The following is an 18,606-nucleotide window of genomic DNA, read 5'->3' on the forward strand; positions in this document are numbered from 1 at the left end:
CTGGTCATCGGTGTATTGGTATCTAGGTATATAGCTCCTAGGTGATTCTAAGGAGCGGCTAAGGTGGAGATCTCTTGAGCTGTCTTGTAAGGGATAGGAAACTCGCTACCCTTTTGATTTGTCTTTGACATATTCAATTCTGAAATTATTCTTTGTTGGATTTGTAAGAGCCAGTATTCTGGGTGCTGCAGAGGGTATGCCAAGGAAATTGAGACCGTCTCTGTACTCTGGATGTTTATGAGGCTGTAAACAATGATATCTTACATTGTTTGTTGCTTAATGAAGCTGACTAAAAAAATACCTTGAATCTAGATGTGGAAAGGCTTTTTCATACATTATCACATTGGAAATTCACAATAACCTGGTGAGAACACATTAGGAAATGTAAACTCATAGATGTTATGGAACATGCTCAAATCTACATGGCAAAGAGGGCCGGGAGCCAAACTGCCAACGTCTTTTGGCTCTACCATTTATCTCCATTTTTTTCCTGGCACTACTATTCAAGTTTGAAAGCAGCGTTGCAGAGTGGAAAAGCAGGAGAAAGAAAACTATTTTTAGGATGTTTATGAATGTATGAGAGTTTATGGGTAAGTGTGCAGATGTGAGTGTGCATGAGAGTGTTTGTCTGCATGTGTGTCACTATGCATGTGAGGAAATGTGCCTTTGAGATTTTATTAAAAGTTGTTGTTTGGTTATTGTCCCTTGAAAATTATATAGTCTGTTACTATTAAAGAGTCTGTCTGAAGGCCATTACTATCTGTGAGGAAAACTAAAGAGAGTTTATTAAGGCCAACTCAGATTTCTGCAGATACTAATAAATAGTATTTTCATCAGCCAGAGAGAAATGAATGTAAGAGAGAGAAAACATCAGTATGAATGAACATCAGTCAAAAAAAGATGCAGAATAACCTGTCTTCCTTCATCTCTTGGACCATTTTCCTCCCTGTGCAGGGAGGGAGAGGCTTTAAACCCATCACTTGGAAGTAGATATATGTTCTTTATAACTAGAGTTTTGAGAAGCCATAGACAAGACATGAACTTATGGTATTTTGTTAGTACAGGCAAGGCCTAAGCAATAATTTTTAGGTTGATAATAGTTTTAAAACTATGGTAAAATATTTTCTTTGAGGCTTGGGTATGTCTGTGTGTTTAGCTAAAAACATAATTTCAATGTTATAAATGCATATAGCATTTCTTTGCTTTAGGAATGTTACATTTCTGCCTTGCTCTTTACATGTTCACAAACATAACTGTAGACATTCACTCATTTATTCAATCATTGAACCATGTAAACAACAAATGCTCATTGAGCATCTGCCATGTTGCTATACATAAGGCATTATACTACCTAGGAGAACATGGAACATAAAGTACTGTCCCTGCTCGAGGAACTTTGTGTCTGAGAGGATTTTTAATTCCATGCTGTTATTTCAGGAGGCTCACAAGAAGGAAGTCAGGAGTTGCCCAAGGAAGGCTGGCTGCCTGTCCAAAGGTACCTCTATGAGGTTCATTAATCATTGTCAAGCCTGGAAAAGAGAAAGAGAAACTGCTTTAGATATTTTGAGCAGAGAGGGATTTAATTAATGGAATTTGTTATGAAGCTGTTAGGAGGGCTGGAGGAGCAAAAGGTATAGGTGGTGATGCGCAAAGCCTGGGAAACTGGGACCGCTCTTTCTCATGCTTAGCTGTTGGAGGAATCAGGGAAGTCACTGGAGCCTGCAGTTGATTCTGCTCATCTGGAGCTGAATGGACAATGGCTTCTGATTCCCTGTTGCCTTCTGATATCTTACTGCCTCCTGTTGGCAAAATCCAACTGGTCTAGCCAACTAAGGAGTCTTGATAATGTAGCTTGCACCTTTAGACCTGCAACATAGAGAAGAGTATAGCAGGACAAGGTGGGGTGCATGGTGACGGTAAAATCTAAAAGTCAAATAACTAGCAGGGAGAGAGTTTTCTCTCTCCCTGAGTTTTCTCTTTGTTTTTTAGACTCTGAAATTTGATGATTAGTACACTAAAATGTAATCGCACTTTGAGATCTGACTGAAACTCTTTTATGGGCTGAAGTATACCCCCTGAAAATTTGTATGTTGAAGCTCTAACCCCCAATGTGACTATATTTGGTGTTAGGGCCTTTTTGGAGGTGATTAAGGTTAAATAAAGTCTTAAGAGTGGGGACCTCATTCAATAGGACTGATGTCCTTGTAGGAAAGGAAAAGACACCAGCAGCATGCCTGCTAAGGAAAAGGCCATGTGAGGACCCAGAGAAAAGGTGACCACACGCAAGCTAAGGAGAGATGCTTCACTAGAGACCAACCTTGCAGGCACCTTGCTTGAACATCTAGACTCCAGAAGTGTGAGAAAATAAATTTCTGTTGTTTAAGCCATCTAGTCTGTGGTATTCTATTATGGCAGCATAAGCCGACTAATATACTAAGCAAATATATAAAAAGTATAAAGATTCAGATGTCAAATTGCAAATTTGTACTAAAAATATAACTTTCGAAAAGATTGCCTACTTCTGCTGGTCAGCACATTCTTCTTCTATGAGTAAAATTGCATGTGAATCAATTAAAATCACTGCTTAATGACAGTGGTGTCTAAGCAAGAGAGTTTGTTGGATGATACCAATGGCTAACGTAATACTGAAGTGTCATTGGGGCATACTCACTTTCCCTCTAGACTTGCAGTCTTTGCTGGGTAAATGTAAACGTGGGCACTATCTTTGCCGACAGTGCTGGAGGTGGAGTGTGTCAGCTTTCCAGATTTTTCCTTTGTGAACCCTTCCCCTTTTCATATGGACATGTGCTGGTTGTCATTTTGCTTCTTTTGGGTAGCCTTGCTTTGATACTTTTGGGTGACTTTACTTTGATTCTTTACCTGATTGTTTTATGATTAATTCACGAATTTTCAAGTTCTTGGGATGGGGGCAGGAGTAGTATATACACTTAGGCTGATGTTTGACCAGGATGTACTGTTATAGCTATACTATTGGTTGCCGTTGACTATGTCCTTCTGATTGGTCAATACCTGTGCTGTATCAGTTGCTAAATGTTTTGAATGTGAATCTCTGCCTATATAACCCTGTAAAGTATGAAAAAATGTTGCCTGGGTTAAGCTCTTCAGTCGGCCTTCCATATAGCAGACTAGGCTATTTGTGAACCATCAAAAGTATCCCCATTTCCTGAAATGAGTCCCATTAGCCTATTATGGAGCATAAAAGGCAGTCACTAGAGCTGCTCTATAATGAGTTTAATCATATTTACCAGAAGAGATAATCAACATAACTATTATTTGAAGCTTACCTACTTACAACCAAGATGATTGTACCTAGCAAACCTATTATTTAGAATCAAAGGACAGATAAAGAGCTTCCTAGACAAGAAAAAACTAAAGGAGTTCATCAACACCAAACTAGTATTACAAGATATATTAGAGGGACTTCTTTAAGAAGAAGAAGAAGAAAAGATAAATATAAATAATAAAGTAGCAATAAATATATATTTATCAACATCTCTTTAAACGCAAATGGATTAAGTGCTCCAATCAAAAGATAGGGTGGCTGAATGGTTAAAAAAATAAGACACTTACATATGCTGCCTGCAAGAGATGCACTTGAGGTTGAAAAACACACATAGACTGAAAGTAAAGGGATGGGAAAAGATATTTCATAAAATGGAAATGAAAAAATAAAAAGAGTAGCAATATCTAAACCCGACAAAATAGCCTATGGGGGTTATTGCCTTCATAGCAGGTACCCATCACCATTTGGAGTTATTTGTTTGCTTATTTATATTCTATATGCTCCTACTAGAATACCAACTTCATGAAGGCAGGGACTTGGTCTCTCATATATGGCTGTGTCACCAGCATCTAAGCACTGGGTCCTCCATATTAGGCACTTAATAAATGAATGCTAAATGCCAAAGGATTACTATTGTGACCTATCAAACTCCAAGGTTCTGGAATAAGACTTAGGAGGATGTGTTTTGGTGGAGGTGGGAATCTTAGGGCCTGAGTAGTGTCTCTGGCTGGATTCATCATTACAGAAAGCTTTCTGAGCTACCAGTGCATCTGGTAATTGAGATGAGAAGGGGGATGCAAAGTGAGTGGGAACAGCTAAGGTAGGAAAGATAAGCCCCCAACCAAATTTCATTTGACTAGTAGTTTTGCCTGTGGTAGCAGTAGTAGAGAACTAACTATTCTGAAAAATGCTCCTGAGAGTTTGTTTTTAACTCCTGGGCCCTACCAAAAAGCAAATATTAAGAACTTACTATTTTTAAAAAATCATCCTAGGTGATGATGGTGATTAATTAGCTTAAGTCCTTAAGGACGTCTGTGAAACTTGGGAGAGAAAGAAATCATTGCCAAATGGAGTGACTAGGAAGGTCTTGTAAAGGAGATGGGACCTGGGCCAGGTGCTGCAGCAAGGGGAGGAATAACCCAGATGGAGGTGAGAGGTATGATCAAAAGTGTGACCTCAGGAATGTGCCTAGTGTGTTGGGGATTGTGAGAGATGGTGGGCGGGAAGTTGACCTTGACGATAATGTTGAAAAATTTGAATTTTATCCAGAATTCAGAATGGACTTCTAAGAGTTTCTGAGTGGACCAGTAATGAATTAAAATTAGTGTTCCTGAAAATGAGAGATAGAATGACTCAGCTGGAGGAGGAAGTCTGTGGCTGGAAAGGAATCCATCAGTTTCCTACAGTTGACTATGATTTAGGCAGACTCTGTCTGGAGCACAGCTGTCTCAGCTCTCTTCTTGGTGGAGGAAACCAGGAGAAAGAGACCACATGTTGTAGGCCGTGAAGTTGAGTCTGTTGCATTCTCATCAGATTTGGAGCCATTGAGAGAATTGTGAACAATATTTTTTTCAATTTCATTAAAAACTAATTGGTATAGCATTTTATGAAGTTCACCCCTTCCATATCGGTGGCACAATGGCCATGTGTTTTGTGTGGATTATGAGCATCTCTGTACCTCAGAGTGCCTTCTGAATCATTGGGCATTAAATTCTGTTGACCAGTATTTATGGTTAACTGGGTTTTAATGTAATCTGCATATAATTGTAACTTATATACATATAAGTTGCAATTTATTGCCTTTAAACCATTTTTACATACATCATTTGATTGCCATTGTTATCTTTTTTTGCAGTTGAGACATGAATTTTAAAGAGGCTCAATGACTTGTCTAAAGTCACCTGGAAAGCCTGGGCTCCACTCTATTTCTTTTATTGTGCTTAATACATGTGATACATCTTCACTAACCGGAACACTTAATAATTCTAGGACCAGTGATTTCGGGGGAGTACAGGGATTAACTATATCTTGTATGGTAGAATGCAGTGGGTGTTCAAATTGACAATAATGATATCATCCACGATTCATTTTGAATCAACCTGTCCCAAAGGCAATATATCTTATAATGTTCCTCAAACATGTTTAAATTAAGTATTTTTAACTTAAATATTGACAATAACATTCATGTTTCAGTTTCCCCTCATTGGGCCTTGGGCTCAACACTCTTGGTTATGGAGCTTGATTTTGTCAGTTTGATCTCATGGAATTTGCAGACAGAATCTCTGTGCACAGTAACAGAATGATTCTGGCTGATAGAGAGAGGACGGGTGTGGAGCAAGTGTGGCATGAAATGGACTGTTTACTTTTTTCCACAGTCTGCTGATTCGACCTGCAAACCCATTCCCCAACACCAGGAGCAAAACCTATGAAAACACAGGGGCCTCTGAAAAGACGACTCTGACATTTGCAACTTGGAGAGGTCTTTGGAGTTGAGAAAGCCCAGTTCTATACTTATTATTTGGGTCTGGGTATTTTTGGCTTCCACACTTGTTCCTGGTTAGAAAGTTAAAAACAAGAATCTAAACACTGTTCACGTGGATAGTAAAAAACATGTTCACTTTTCGCAGTGACTTTGGAAACAGAAGGGGAATTCTTATAAATCACAAAGGAAAATAAATAACTTCACCCATGGAGGGAAAAAGACAGCTTGAGAAAAGGGACTTTGGAAAAAGGCTGTCTCTAGACAGCAGTCTTGTGGTAAGTACTAAATATTCATTTACCACTCTATATGTTTTGGCTTAAAATGCATTATTCTTTGACTGTTATTTCCTGAACCCTGTGCTTTTGAAACCTCTGTTCCAGTTACCCCATTAGCAATATCCCCTGGGATTTTGTTTTATTTATTTTTTTACAAAGTCAAAAGCCAGTAAATTATTGGAATGTTTGTATAGTGTCTTAATAGGCAAATGTCATAATCTGTCAACATTATATATAATTACATTAATTCCAGCTGAAGTAGACTTGAACCTATACAAAAACACTACTGTACAGCTGATGCCAGGTGCCAGGTCTATATATAGCTCTTCCATCACCCATTTATCTTAACTTTGAGGATAAGTTGAATAAGAATGTAATGGAGCTTCCAAAATTGAAGAGTGAAGAAACTCTCTGAGATCTTCTTAGGTATGTAAATTAGTTTAATTGTCCATAAACTTTCTTTATAAATGTTTTAACTCTGATGAGCATCATTCTTAGCAAACTGGTTGGGTTTGTTTTCGTTTGTGAGAACCTGGTAATCTGAGGAATGGACTTAAGTCACTGATTTTTGAAGGCTGGCCACTCTTTCACAGTCTCTCAGCTAAGATGTGCTACTCTATTCCATAATGCATATGAACAGAGCAAGAAATCAAATCAAGCAAGTCACTCCTCTTTTGCTCGTCTACTATGATAGAAATGAGTTTAGTTCCTTCTTTTGCATGTGGTATAGAGATATGCTTTATTCATTTGTGTACTCCCAGCACCTGGCGTAGAGTTTGATTCAGAATATGTGTCCAATAAAATATTTATTGACTCGATTTATCATTTGCACTTTTCCAATTCCGCTGCTATAGGTCTTACTCTGTCCATGTAAGATTTGCTATTCACCTATTACCTGCTAAGGCTTCACGTCATGAATTGTTCACAGATGTGTTTCTGGGGTTTGAGAAAAGGATTACATTACACTTTTGTGTCAAGTTCTTCTCTTGTTATTAGAGTCAATTTCTGTGTCTCTGTAGGCTTTGCAGTGACCAGCATACGCTCAGAGGCTAAGAGCTTAATTGTATTTTAAGTTTTCCTCTCAGTGGTTATGCCCTTTTCTCATCTCTCAGGTCTTTCTATCTCCAGGTGGACGGTGGTGAAAATAGTGTCTATGTGTCTATGTATGTGTGTGTGTATGTGTGTATGTGTGTTTATATTTCTGCTCCCTTTGCAACTTCTGGGGAATTAGGATAAGAAGATAATTTCTCAGCTTCTCCTTTGCTGGAAAAAAAACAAAACAAAAACAAACCCACTTCTACAAATTAACCTGCCAGTGGGGTGTGTCTTATGTCCAGGCAGGGGACAGAGATGACCTTATAGTATGAAATGAGCAGCAGAGGAAATAGTCTCTTAACCCCAGAATTTGGTCCCTAAAGCCCAAATTCTGCCTTAGGTTCCAGAGAATATGCAGAGACCCTATCAAAGCAAGCATGCTAAGCTATTGTCTTTGAATAATTCACAGTAGCTCTCATTATTTAAAAAAGTTTTGGACCATTTCCAAATGTCAACAAGATGAGCAGAATTTTGTTGAGGGAATTGGTAAACAAAAAGATGCAGAGCACAGAGTGCTGGAATGCAGGGCTGGGTTGGGGCAAGTAAGGGAAGGGGAAAGTGGGCTAACATGAGGGCATTGTGTACTTGAAAATCAGAGAAAGAGAAAACAGTTTCAATGAAATCTTTGCCTACATTTAAATTTTGCTTAGGGGTAGACTTGACTATGAGCATAAATCAAAGCCTATCATATTACCAGTGCTAGCTGGAAGCCCCAAATCAAGCTGGAGTTCCCAGTGGCATATGGCACTACCCTGAGTCTTGTGGGGGCTGCAAATCTGTTTTTTTTTGACTCACAACATAAAAGAACACTGTGAAAATGAGAACTTGTTGCTTGGCACCACCTGAGAAACTTAATCCTGGTAAATCTCCCTAAATGATGCCTATGAGAATTTTTACACTAGTGAAATATCTTCCTTGTTTCCTAGAGGCAGATTAAGTGTTACATCTGCATGCACATATTGCGAAAATCCTAAAGAAGAGTGTTCTCTCCTATGAGAACACTCATAGGAGAGTGTATGGGAGTGCTTACATGCTATTCAGTGTTATACAGCTAGGCCAGGTGACTATAATTTTATCCTCTGTTTTAGTGTTATGTTCTTTTCTCATATAAGATGCTACTGCTGGGCCAATGGCAGCAAGAATACTTTTTTTGAGTTGGTTCTTTGAGAGTCAGACCCACTGAAAGCCCCTTGAGTGAATTTTGTTATGACTGTCAGGAAGGAGAAGTAGGTAGGGTATGAAATCAAAGCAGACTGGCCTGTAAAAGACTTGAACCCAAGAAGCCCTCCTTTGGGCTCCGTACTGAAACCACACAAATAACTAGGCAAAAAGCACACAGGGATGATTCTAGATAAGGTTTGCTTGGAAATACAAGAAAAAAAGAAGCAACGCATAGCATCATGTAACTCACTCTTCATTCCCAAGGCATGCTTTATTTAATATTTAATATTTTATTTTATTTTATGTTAATTTTTTTAAATCATAGAATGATGGATTGGAAATGGTTCATCCAGTCTCCTCACTTTGCAGAAGGAGTAGTTAGTACTCAGTGAAGTTAAATGCTTTTCCTGAGGTCATACAACTGGGATACAACTAAGAACAGAACCAAGATTTCCTACCTGTTACTTTAATTCTTTATCTTTCATTATATAATGTAATATCTCAGTAAGAGAAGATATCCTTTTGGAAAACTGAATAGAGGAAAGAGAAAAATGTTAAATTCTTAAGTCTTAAACTTCTACTGCAATAACCATTATGAACCATATTTTTCAGAGAGAGAAGGCCCAGAAATAATTTCTACTTTCAGATTTTGTAGGAAAAAATTCCTCATAAGGTACTATAAGAATAAGGTACTATTAACTTCATTACACTTTTTATTTTACATAGTTAAATCATGAAGTATTGAGTAGAAATTATAGCTCCCTTACAACAGCTTTTAAATTTTGAGGCTGTAGGAACCACAGAATAAAGAAGCTCACGTTAGATATTGAAAAAAGGTCTGGTTGGGGGATGTGAGTTTGTGGTTCTTAGTCACAGTTTGCCTTTAGGTCATGACACAGGGGAGGGTTTGAAAATGTGTGCGTGCGTGCATGTGTGTATGCGTGCGTGCGTGTGTGTATGCGTGTGTGTATGTGTGTGTGTGTGTGTGTGTGTGTGTGTGTGTGTGTGTATTCTGGTAATGCCAAAATATTCTTTGATGTTGAGGATTTTCTACTTGATAAATCACCCTTTGTAAGAAGAAAAGTGACAGGTAAGTGAAACTGAAATGAATAATATGTTTCAATGTGGGAGGCAAAGACCCCGAGAGAAAGACAAGTGACTACAAGTGTGCCATCACCAGTAGGAGTGAGCTGAGTAGCTGCATATTCACGGCAAGTACAGTTTTCTCTTTGTAACAATAAAAATCACTTCAGAAATTGAGGCCTTTTCTTGACCCAAAGCTGTTCAGCTCACCCCAGGATGCTTTTTGATCAGAAAAAGTCAGCATTTCACACTGTGCTTTTTTATTTGGAAGAATCGTTCCAGACTGCACGTACATCTATTTGACATGTGTAGCTGTGATAGCATTTAGCTGGTGAGAGGGCTGGAGAGGGAGTTACCTTTTTTACCAGCTTACATTTCAATTGCAAATACTCTTTTAATTTGTGGAAAAATTACCTTTGCTTTTAAGCACAGATGAGAGTAGTGGTTTCTCTTATGAATGATGAATTCCTCCATCGTAGTACCCCCATTCCTTTCTCTCCCAGTGTAAGGAAGACAAACATTGGCTATACTAGATCCTCAGCTGTGGCAGCAGTACAATTTTGATAGACTCTTAGGAGCAAGAAAGGCCCTTCATAGGACCTTCAGTTCATCCTTCAGCCTTTTGGTGGTTCGCACCCAAACATTAGAATAATTAGTCCTTCCGTAAACATGCATTAATTAAGTCGATCAGCAGACAGCTTTGAAAAGCTGCTTTATATTTAAGGTGTCTCAGTAGCTATGGGATGTGCTGCATCATTGCCATTTCCTTCTCCAGATCCACTCCATTCTCCTCTACCTGGCTTTCGTGAACCCCTGGAAGAGATACCACATACCTTATCAAAAGGACCTCTGGTTTTCAGACATCTGGTTGGATTTGGCTAACGGGAGTACCTAGCAGGATATCAGAGGTGGGGAGGTGCAAGAGGTCAAGGTCATTGTTTTCCTGCTTTCCTCCTGCCTGGTCGTGGACCACAGTGACTGGACTACTCTGCCTATGGCTACAGCTTTTGTTGGGCAACCCTCTCCCCAAGCCCTAGCTACAGTTATAACCAAACCCCTCTCTGTGTTCTAGTGCTTCTCTCTCTCAATGCCCCTGCAGGCTTCCTGGTACTGATGACTCCTGGATGTTGTCAGCCCATTTCATGTTGGTTTGCTTTAGGTCTGCTCACGCTAATTGCATAGTTCCGTTACCAAATTCTTGTTAGATGTTTTGAGTGGGCCATCTTTTTCCTGCAGAGTCTCCCTGACTGATACAAGGAAATACTCCTCCTCAAAGTGTTTATAGTTTATTTGTCAAAACCAACCTAGTAAGCAGGGAGAATAATATAACATGGAGGCGGTAAACAGTGTGACACTGACAGCGATAGGACTTGAGATCTTTGCAGGATGTTCTAAAGAGGCACCTTGGAGGAGCTGTCATTAGAGTTGTGCTTTGAAGTGATTGAGGGAATTTGGTAGTTGAGGAATGGGACAGAAGAGAAGAGAGAACCCAAGATGTTTTCCTATAGCCCTGGTGACAACTCATTTCATTGCTGAATTATTCTTTCCCAGAGAAGTTTCTTCCTTATATCAAGTGGTTAATTTTATAGGTTAATTTTATAGGTTGACTTGACTAGGCTAAGGGATGCCCAGATAACTGGCAAAATGTATCTGTGTGTCTGGTGAGGGAGTTTCCGGAAGAGAGTGGCATGTGCATTGGGAGACTGAGTAGTGCTAGCAGATGGCCCTCACTGACGTGAGTGGGCATCATCTGATCTGTTGAGGGCCTGAATAGAACAGAATGGCAGAGGAGGGACAAATTTTCTCTCTGCTTTAGCTGGGACATCTATCTTCTGTCCTCGAACATTAGTTCTGCTAGTTATTGTGCCTCTGGACTTGGACTAGGACTTATACCAGTGGCTCCTTTGGTTCTCAGACTTGGGGCTTGGACTGGAACCATACCAGCAGCTTTCCTGGGCCTTCAGCTCATGGGCAGATTGTGGGACTGCTCAGCTTCTATAATCCCAAACCAGGGGTGAGCAGACTCTGTAAAAGGCCAGAGAGTAAATATTTTAGGCTTTGCAGGCCAGATGAGAAGTTACAACTACTTGAGTCTTCTGTTGTAGCAGGAAAGCAGCCACAGACAATACATTAATAAATGGACATGTGTTATATTTCAATAAAACTTTATTTACAAAGACAAGCAATGGGCTGGATTCTAAAAGAAATCTGTACACGTTAGAGAAATGGAAAACTTGAATGTTCAGGTTTGCTTTTCCCTGACTTTCTGAGTAGTGAGTTGTGTTTACTCTCAGGATGTGCAAGAAGCCCAGGCAGGCAAAAGACCATGTGTAGGCTTTTAAGCAAAGATGCACGAGCTCAAGTGTCAAAAAGCTGAGCAAAGTGAAATAATGTAGAAAGCTCAAAACTCATTGAGACGTTTGCTAAACCTAACATAAGGACACTGTTAATGTAACTCAGGGTAGCCAGTGGGTTGTGAATAGTATGAAACAAATTGCATTTTGTAGCTCTGCAAGCATGGCCGTAGCTTTCTTCACTCTCTGAGTGCTTCAGTTAGACCACCCCTTACTATCGGGATCTTGTGCAGAGCACTAACTACCTGGTTGTTAGGGAAGTTTTTGAGCTACTCAACCCCAAGCTGCCTTGGACCCCTTCTACTAATGGAGGCACATGTAAAGTACGGTTTGCTTCGTGCCTCTGACCACTCTGCAAAGGCCAAGTAGGGAAGCCTGACCTTTGTTTTCTAGCATCCAGTTTGTTTGAGATTTCCTAAGTAAGCATCAAAGGGAAGAGGGTCAAGGAATGAGAAGGAGCTTTTGATTCCATGGTTGCTTCATTACCCCTAACAGGGCCATTATCTCAGCCATGTCTTAAATGTCCTGAGAAGAACAGAGGCCATATGCTAGAGCCGGGTGTTGGAAGGTGTGGTGGTGTCTGAGGATCCAGATAAGGCCCCTTTTAGGAGAAAGGAACAGGTAGGAACATACCAGCTTTAGCCCTGGGTAACAATCTTTCCAAAGTGGACTACTGAATCTTTGACCATTCCCCCTTGAAAGTGGGCGGTGGTAGAGTTAGAGAAGTGTCAGGCCCTGATATGAATATTTACCCAGAGAATCTTCTCGCCAGCCTAGCTGAGCCCATCACGGCAGGTCGAGAAAATGCTGGAGAAATGTCCTGTCCAGCTGACCTCCAGGAGCACAGGTCCCAGGGCCTATGGCTTGATCTGGGAAAGGTGGACTGGGAGATGACAGGGAGTCTTGGCCATATGGGTGGGAGGGAGCTTGGAGATTTGAGCAACACTGCTGCTACAGACAGAGTCTGAGTGGAGGGCAGAACAGAAGAGCGGAAGAGGAACACGTCCAAGCTGTGGGCATAGAGTGCGTCAGCAGTGGGAGCTGGCCGAGTTCTAACATTGAAGCCATTTTATCAGACAGCTCGGCATATTCAGGTGCATTGAGTCTAGACCAGGATGGCTTCCTTCCCTTAGTAGTCATCGCTGAAATTTACTGAGGTGTACTTTGTGCCAGGTGCTCTGCTCTGTGTTTTAGGTGGGAGCTGTCATTTAATACTCCTGACAGCCCTTTAACATAGGAACTCTGTTCCTACATTATAAACGAGAAATCTGAAGCTTAACGAGTTAATTAACTTTCTCAAGGCTGTAGAACTGGTGGGTGATAGAGTTGGGATTTCAGCTCAGGTCTGGCTCCTGACTACATTGCTACTACGGAGCTAGCAGGTCAGAAGCTGTAAATCTTTCTATGCCAGTAATAGGAGGCTCCTCGCGTTGTGCGTCCCCACCTGAGAGAGCCCCTGCCTCACCAAGGCTGGAGGTTTACATGTGTATTAGTGCAGTTGCCATAGCTCTGCCTACTGATGAGAGCGGCCAGGCCTGATTTTGCAGAAGCAGTTGTCAATGGCGCAGATGTGGGAGTGGGAAAGTTACAAAAAAGCAAGAATGTATGTGTCGGAGCTTGGTCTCGGCCTGGCTTCTGGTCCTTTGCTTTTTCTGATTAACCAGGTCTGAAAACAAAATTCTGTCAAGATTAAAGTTTATAATAGCAAATATATAAAACATGATGTATATAATATCATATATCTGTCATTTTATCCTTTTACCCATGTTAGGACTGATCATGTTCGAACTGATCGTGGTGTGTTCGTGTACAAGGTGGGATTATTTACGAGAAGGGGAGTAGAATAGGAAGGAACTGGTGAATGATGGGGCACATCCAAAATATATCTTTCCCCCAGCATGCAATAGGGTTTATAACTTGAGTGATGGTCTTACCAGATGGCTGTACATTCTTTTGGCTGGGCCACTGACTGATGTAGGTGGGTCAGGAGCTGACACCATTTCCCGTGAGGAGATTTTTCCCCAAACACTATTTGTTTGCTAACCACTTGCAATTGGTACTCCCCCCTCTGATTTTGCCCCAAAGAATATCTGCCTTCATTAGGGTGATGGCTCACCCTGAATGACAGTTCTCTCCTCTTCTTTCCTTCCTCTCATTATTAAAAATAAGGCAGACTGTCATCATAACCATATCTTTCAGAATTCTTATTAAAATGCCTTTTCCCAAGTTGCCGTAATATCCACTTCTGGTCTTTATCACTGTGCTTACCACTTTGTCACATGCCTACTCTAGAGCAGAATTTCTCGACCACGGCACTATTAACATCTTGGACCCGTATTTCTTTGTTGTGGGGTCTGTCCTGTGCATTAGCAGCATCCCTGATCTCTACCTGCTGGATGCAAATAGCACTCTCCTCCGGTTGTGAAAACCAGAACTATCTCCAGATATTGCCAAATATCCCCTGAATATTAAACTGAATTATAAGCTCATAGAGGACATGAGCCATGCCACTCACAACTGTATGTATTCTTTGAGTCTGACACAGAGAAAGCACTCAGTGGAATGAATGAGCGAGTGAGTGAACTTACTAGTGAGTCCATGAGCTAAGTACGTGCTAACAGGAGATACTAGATGTGTTGTAAGGGGAAACTACCTGGAGAAGGCACTGAGAGCTGGTTAGGAAGGTTGGAGAGGTTAGATGCCACACTTCTTTTCAATTTTGCCCAAGGATGATTCTAACGTGTATGTAAAGATTTTCGTTTTACATCAGGAATTCTTAACGTGATAGCTGGACCCTCTTGAGTCCCAAGGTGCCTGAAGCAAATTTATGGAAAAACTTAATGGGATTTTGAATGCTCTGAAATATATTGTGCATTTTTCTGAGGTGTGTGTCCATACATATAATAAGATTTTCAGAGATAATCTGTGACCCAAGAATGGTTAGGTTGCTTCATCTGCCATTAGTCTAGCAAGGCCAGCCCTTAGCACCTGAACACAGATGGCTTCCCTGGCCCAGGTCACAGAGCAGGATCCCAGCAGAATCCGGCTCCATTTTACTCGGCTGCTGCAATGAGTGCTGTTGGCCTGCTTCATATGTCGCTCTGTGCACACTTGGGATCTCAGAGATCACTAAATCAGAACTAGAAACATTTTGAAAGCCCTTCGCAAATGTCGTTATCGATAGATGATGAAATGATACAGCTGCTATAGCAGAAATTAAATACAACTGAGAAGAGATGTTTGCTTGGCATATTCTGTGTGTTCTTAGGACTCAGAGGTCTGCTTGTCATTCTCCTGGTGTCTCACCATCTTTCAACAATGGGAGTCATCAGCTCATGCAAGTTTCCATGGCAACTGAGTTTTCTGCACCATCCTCTGGCAGCCTAAGATCATTCCTGTGTCAGACTCTCTAGTGCTTTGTTCGTAACAACAGGTAGAACTTTCATCGACCTCTTTAGAAGCTGCTCCTCAAACCCAATAGGCACCTGAGTGTTCTCACTGATAGGTGCCTGCTTTACTTTCTGGAGTTCCTAATTGATCAGCACATGAATTGAGCAGCTACTAGGTTTGAAGCACCGCAAAGTTCTAAGAGTGAAGACGTAAGTAAGTGTTAAGAAATACAAAGCATGATGTCTGCTTTATAAAGCTTTAAAAAATATGGACACATATTTACAAATCATAGCGCCATAATACCAGGAGGTATATAGTGGTGCACACAAGAAGAGTGATGATATTTATAAAATGGAGTTTTCTCTTCAAGCTGTATTGATCGGGAGAGGGGGCTACCCCCAGGAGGAGAGCTTTCATATCCCCCTCTAAGAAACTGGTCCATATTTAATCTGTGGTGTCCCTGAGTTCCCTGAAGCAGAAATTTGTTGAGAAAACCACGGTGCCTTAAAAGAATAGTATATGATTCCAAGGCACCTGGCTTATACTTGAGGAATTGCTGAGACCCCAAGAAAGTTCTGTTGTAATCCTGAATTATCGTCTTCACTTTCCTATTGTCCCATCTAGCCACCCCTCCCTCCCCACTTTTCTATTAATATTCTCTTACCCATAGTTCCTGGTGCAAGGCAGGATGCGTTGCACAGGTAAATCATTTTGATTTCCTTTCTTCTCATTCGTTTATCAGTGTATGTTATACCAACTGTATATATTCGAGCTGTATTTCAGCAGTCTAACTGTCTCACTAATTTACCAGAGTGTACTATAGTTCATTATTATCAATTAATATTTATTAAGCATCCACAGGGCTCATGGCTCTGAATTAGGCAGCATTTTCATTACTTTCTGTTACAAGGCCACATTCCGTCGCATGGGCTCAGCTTAGCCAATATTTAATATCTTTCTGCCAGATTTCTACTCATATGACAGCCTTCATATTCACTCCAACTTCGATTAATATTTCATGAGCAAATCCAGGAGCCATTGTATTAAAATGCTCCACTTAACACCAGATGCACTTGCCTCCATTCTGGCCCTTTCGTATACTAATTTTGCAGTTCTCTCCTAGCACGAAATCCCATTTGTCTGGGCTGCTCTCTGTGAGCCCAAACAGTGGTTCCTTCTAGTTGCTTTACATTTCAGGCAGTTCCAGATGTTTCCTCCTCATAAATTTGAGTTCCTTAACTAGGATTAATGGATCATAACCGTCCATTTCCGAAGATGCCTCTGAGGTTTGCCTGCCTTCTGTCTTTCAGCACCTTTTTGATTCTTAGTTATGAGCAATTGTCTTCAGCTTGGTAGGTTTCCTAATACAATTAATTGATTGACTGCTCTCATGCACATAGATGTGTTGAGGGAAATGAAATCATTTGCTCTGGTAAATCCTGGGATCCATCTGTCGTAGCCAGCAGATAATTAGGCTCAGGGACTGTCGCCCTTTTTGTGAGGAGGACCTGTGGTCAGAGACCTGCCATCCCCTGTGATGGCACAGACGTGGAGGCTAGGCTGGCTGTGATCCAGAATGGGTAGGCACGAGGCTGAACATGAAGTCCTCGAAGGCATCAACTATAAATGACTGGGATGAGACTAGCGTTGTCATTCCCTCCTCACTGAGTGGAATCCTAGCCAGATGGCAGTGGTAGGGAGCTATTTGGAGATATCCTGGGCCAACTTTGGAGCTTTGCTGGTAGGTCCCTGAGGCAGACTCTCTGACCTAATTCCTACTTGGTGAGGTGTAGCAAGGAGGAAGCAAAGGTAGGACAGAGCTAGGTCTACTGTAGTTAGCATTTCATGCCCTCTTATAGATCTGAATAGCTTTTCATGGTTTTGCCTACAAAGACTATATCAGTAATATTGTTTCTTATTTACTGCATCAGTTGAGGTCCTGGAAGGAAACAGATGGCATATTCAAGTAAGGTGATGGAAAAAGCTTGATAAAGGGCCTCTGACACGGGAGTGGCGGGATATAGGGGGTTCAACAAGGTGACGGTACAGCACCCTGAGGCTAGAAACAGTGGGGCACCACTGCCACTGTTTGGCCTGATAGGGCAAGGAGACAAAGTGGCTACAGAACCACGTGGCCATAAGGAGAAAGCCACTTGGCAGGAAATGTCACATTAGGTGGAGGGATGCAGCCAGGAAGTGTTGGCCCAGTGAGAGGGGAATCAGGACATGAACATTCCCACCATACCCACCCTCCGCAGTCCTCAGGGCCCAGCTGGCACCTCCCATTTGCCAAACACAATTGGAAGCCAGAGAAAAAAGAGCCCTCGTAGCACCTTGGGGCCCAGAGCAGAGTAGAGAAGGGTGGAGAGTGGAGAGTGGATGCATAGGGGCCAGTGGAATATATTCAGACATTGATTCTATATAATATGCACCCCACCTATCCCCTCTTTTCGTGAAAAGAAAACATGATCCTAAGTCTGACGAGTTTACGATTTATATATTATTAGAAATGGGTTCCTATGTACTGCTTTTGAGCCCATTCCCTGGGAGTCAGCAACTTGGTTTGACCAGAACAACATGCTGTAACACCTTCACAATACAAATTCCACTGGCCAGCGACATGGTCTTCTCTCGGAAGTTCTGATAAAAATGCCTAGTGCATGACTACGTAAGTGTGGGATGGTGGCTGGGATACAAGGAGTGTAATGTAGTGCCCTGATCACTGCGTTAGGACTCCAAACCTGTACATTTGAACCTGAGGTGAACCCTTTAGTACGTGTATGGCCTCAACAAGTTTCTGAAACTATCTGGATCTCTGTGTCCTCAATAGTGGGGTTGCCATGAGGTAAAGTGAAGATCAGGAAGTTGTTCTGGAGATAGTAGGGCTCTATGTAAAAGAAAGGTACTGCTTTTATAGTAGTGATGCAGCTCTACCTGCTGAACTTGAACTTATCAAAAATGTGAGCAGCAGTGGTGGCTTCAGAAAGAAAGAGCCTATGTGTACAGGGCACTCAATCATCTTAAAGGCTTCAGCGAAAATGGATGCCATGGAATGGAATGGAAGAGCACGAGCTGGCTGGAGACTCAGCCTGAACCAGATTTGAATCTCGGCCGTCCAGACACTGCCTTGCCTGCATGAGCTTGGCCATGTTACTTATCAATTCTGAGCCTCCATGTTCTCATTTCTGTGAAGAGGTGATGCCTTACTCAAAGGGTTGTTAGGAGAATTAAGGGAAAGTATTCAATTAGAGCACATGGCCTTGTGCTTGGCATGCTGTCTCAGCCTCTACACTGAAAGTATGTGGAGCCGGCTGACGTGGCAACTCCAGATGGCAGTTTTCTTTGTCTGCAGGTGGAAAAAGGCATTCAGAAAAGATTTTTTTTTAATATTTGCTTTGCATATATTCACATATGTTGTCTAAAAACTGAATGGCATACCCATGGTGTTATCAGCCAGAAATG

General features: G+C 41.4%; 1 protein-coding gene across 13 annotated transcripts in view; it reads left to right on the plus strand.

Annotated features, from left to right (window-relative positions):
* The window catches only part of NCKAP5 (NCK associated protein 5), a 909,219-nt gene that overhangs the window by 151,335 nt on the left and 739,278 nt on the right, over window positions 1–18,606 (plus strand). For 8 of the 13 annotated variants that reach the window (XM_036235766.1, XM_036235765.1, XM_036235763.1 and 5 more), the window contains one exon: window positions 5,932–6,061. The exons of 2 other annotated variants lie outside the window; for them this stretch is intronic. In XM_036235766.1, coding sequence (XP_036091659.1) covers window positions 5,993–6,061 — 69 coding nt within the window. In that variant the 5' untranslated portion in view covers window positions 5,932–5,992. Of the gene's footprint in view, window positions 1–5,931; window positions 6,062–18,606 lie in introns of those variants that run through there. 3 more of the 13 variants (XM_036235769.1, XM_036235773.1, XM_036235782.1) reach the window with 3 other exon arrangements.

This window comes from Rousettus aegyptiacus, unplaced genomic scaffold (assembly GCF_014176215.1).
Source record: "Rousettus aegyptiacus isolate mRouAeg1 unplaced genomic scaffold, mRouAeg1.p scaffold_m13_p_2, whole genome shotgun sequence".
Taxonomy (NCBI): Eukaryota; Metazoa; Chordata; class Mammalia; order Chiroptera; family Pteropodidae; genus Rousettus; species Rousettus aegyptiacus.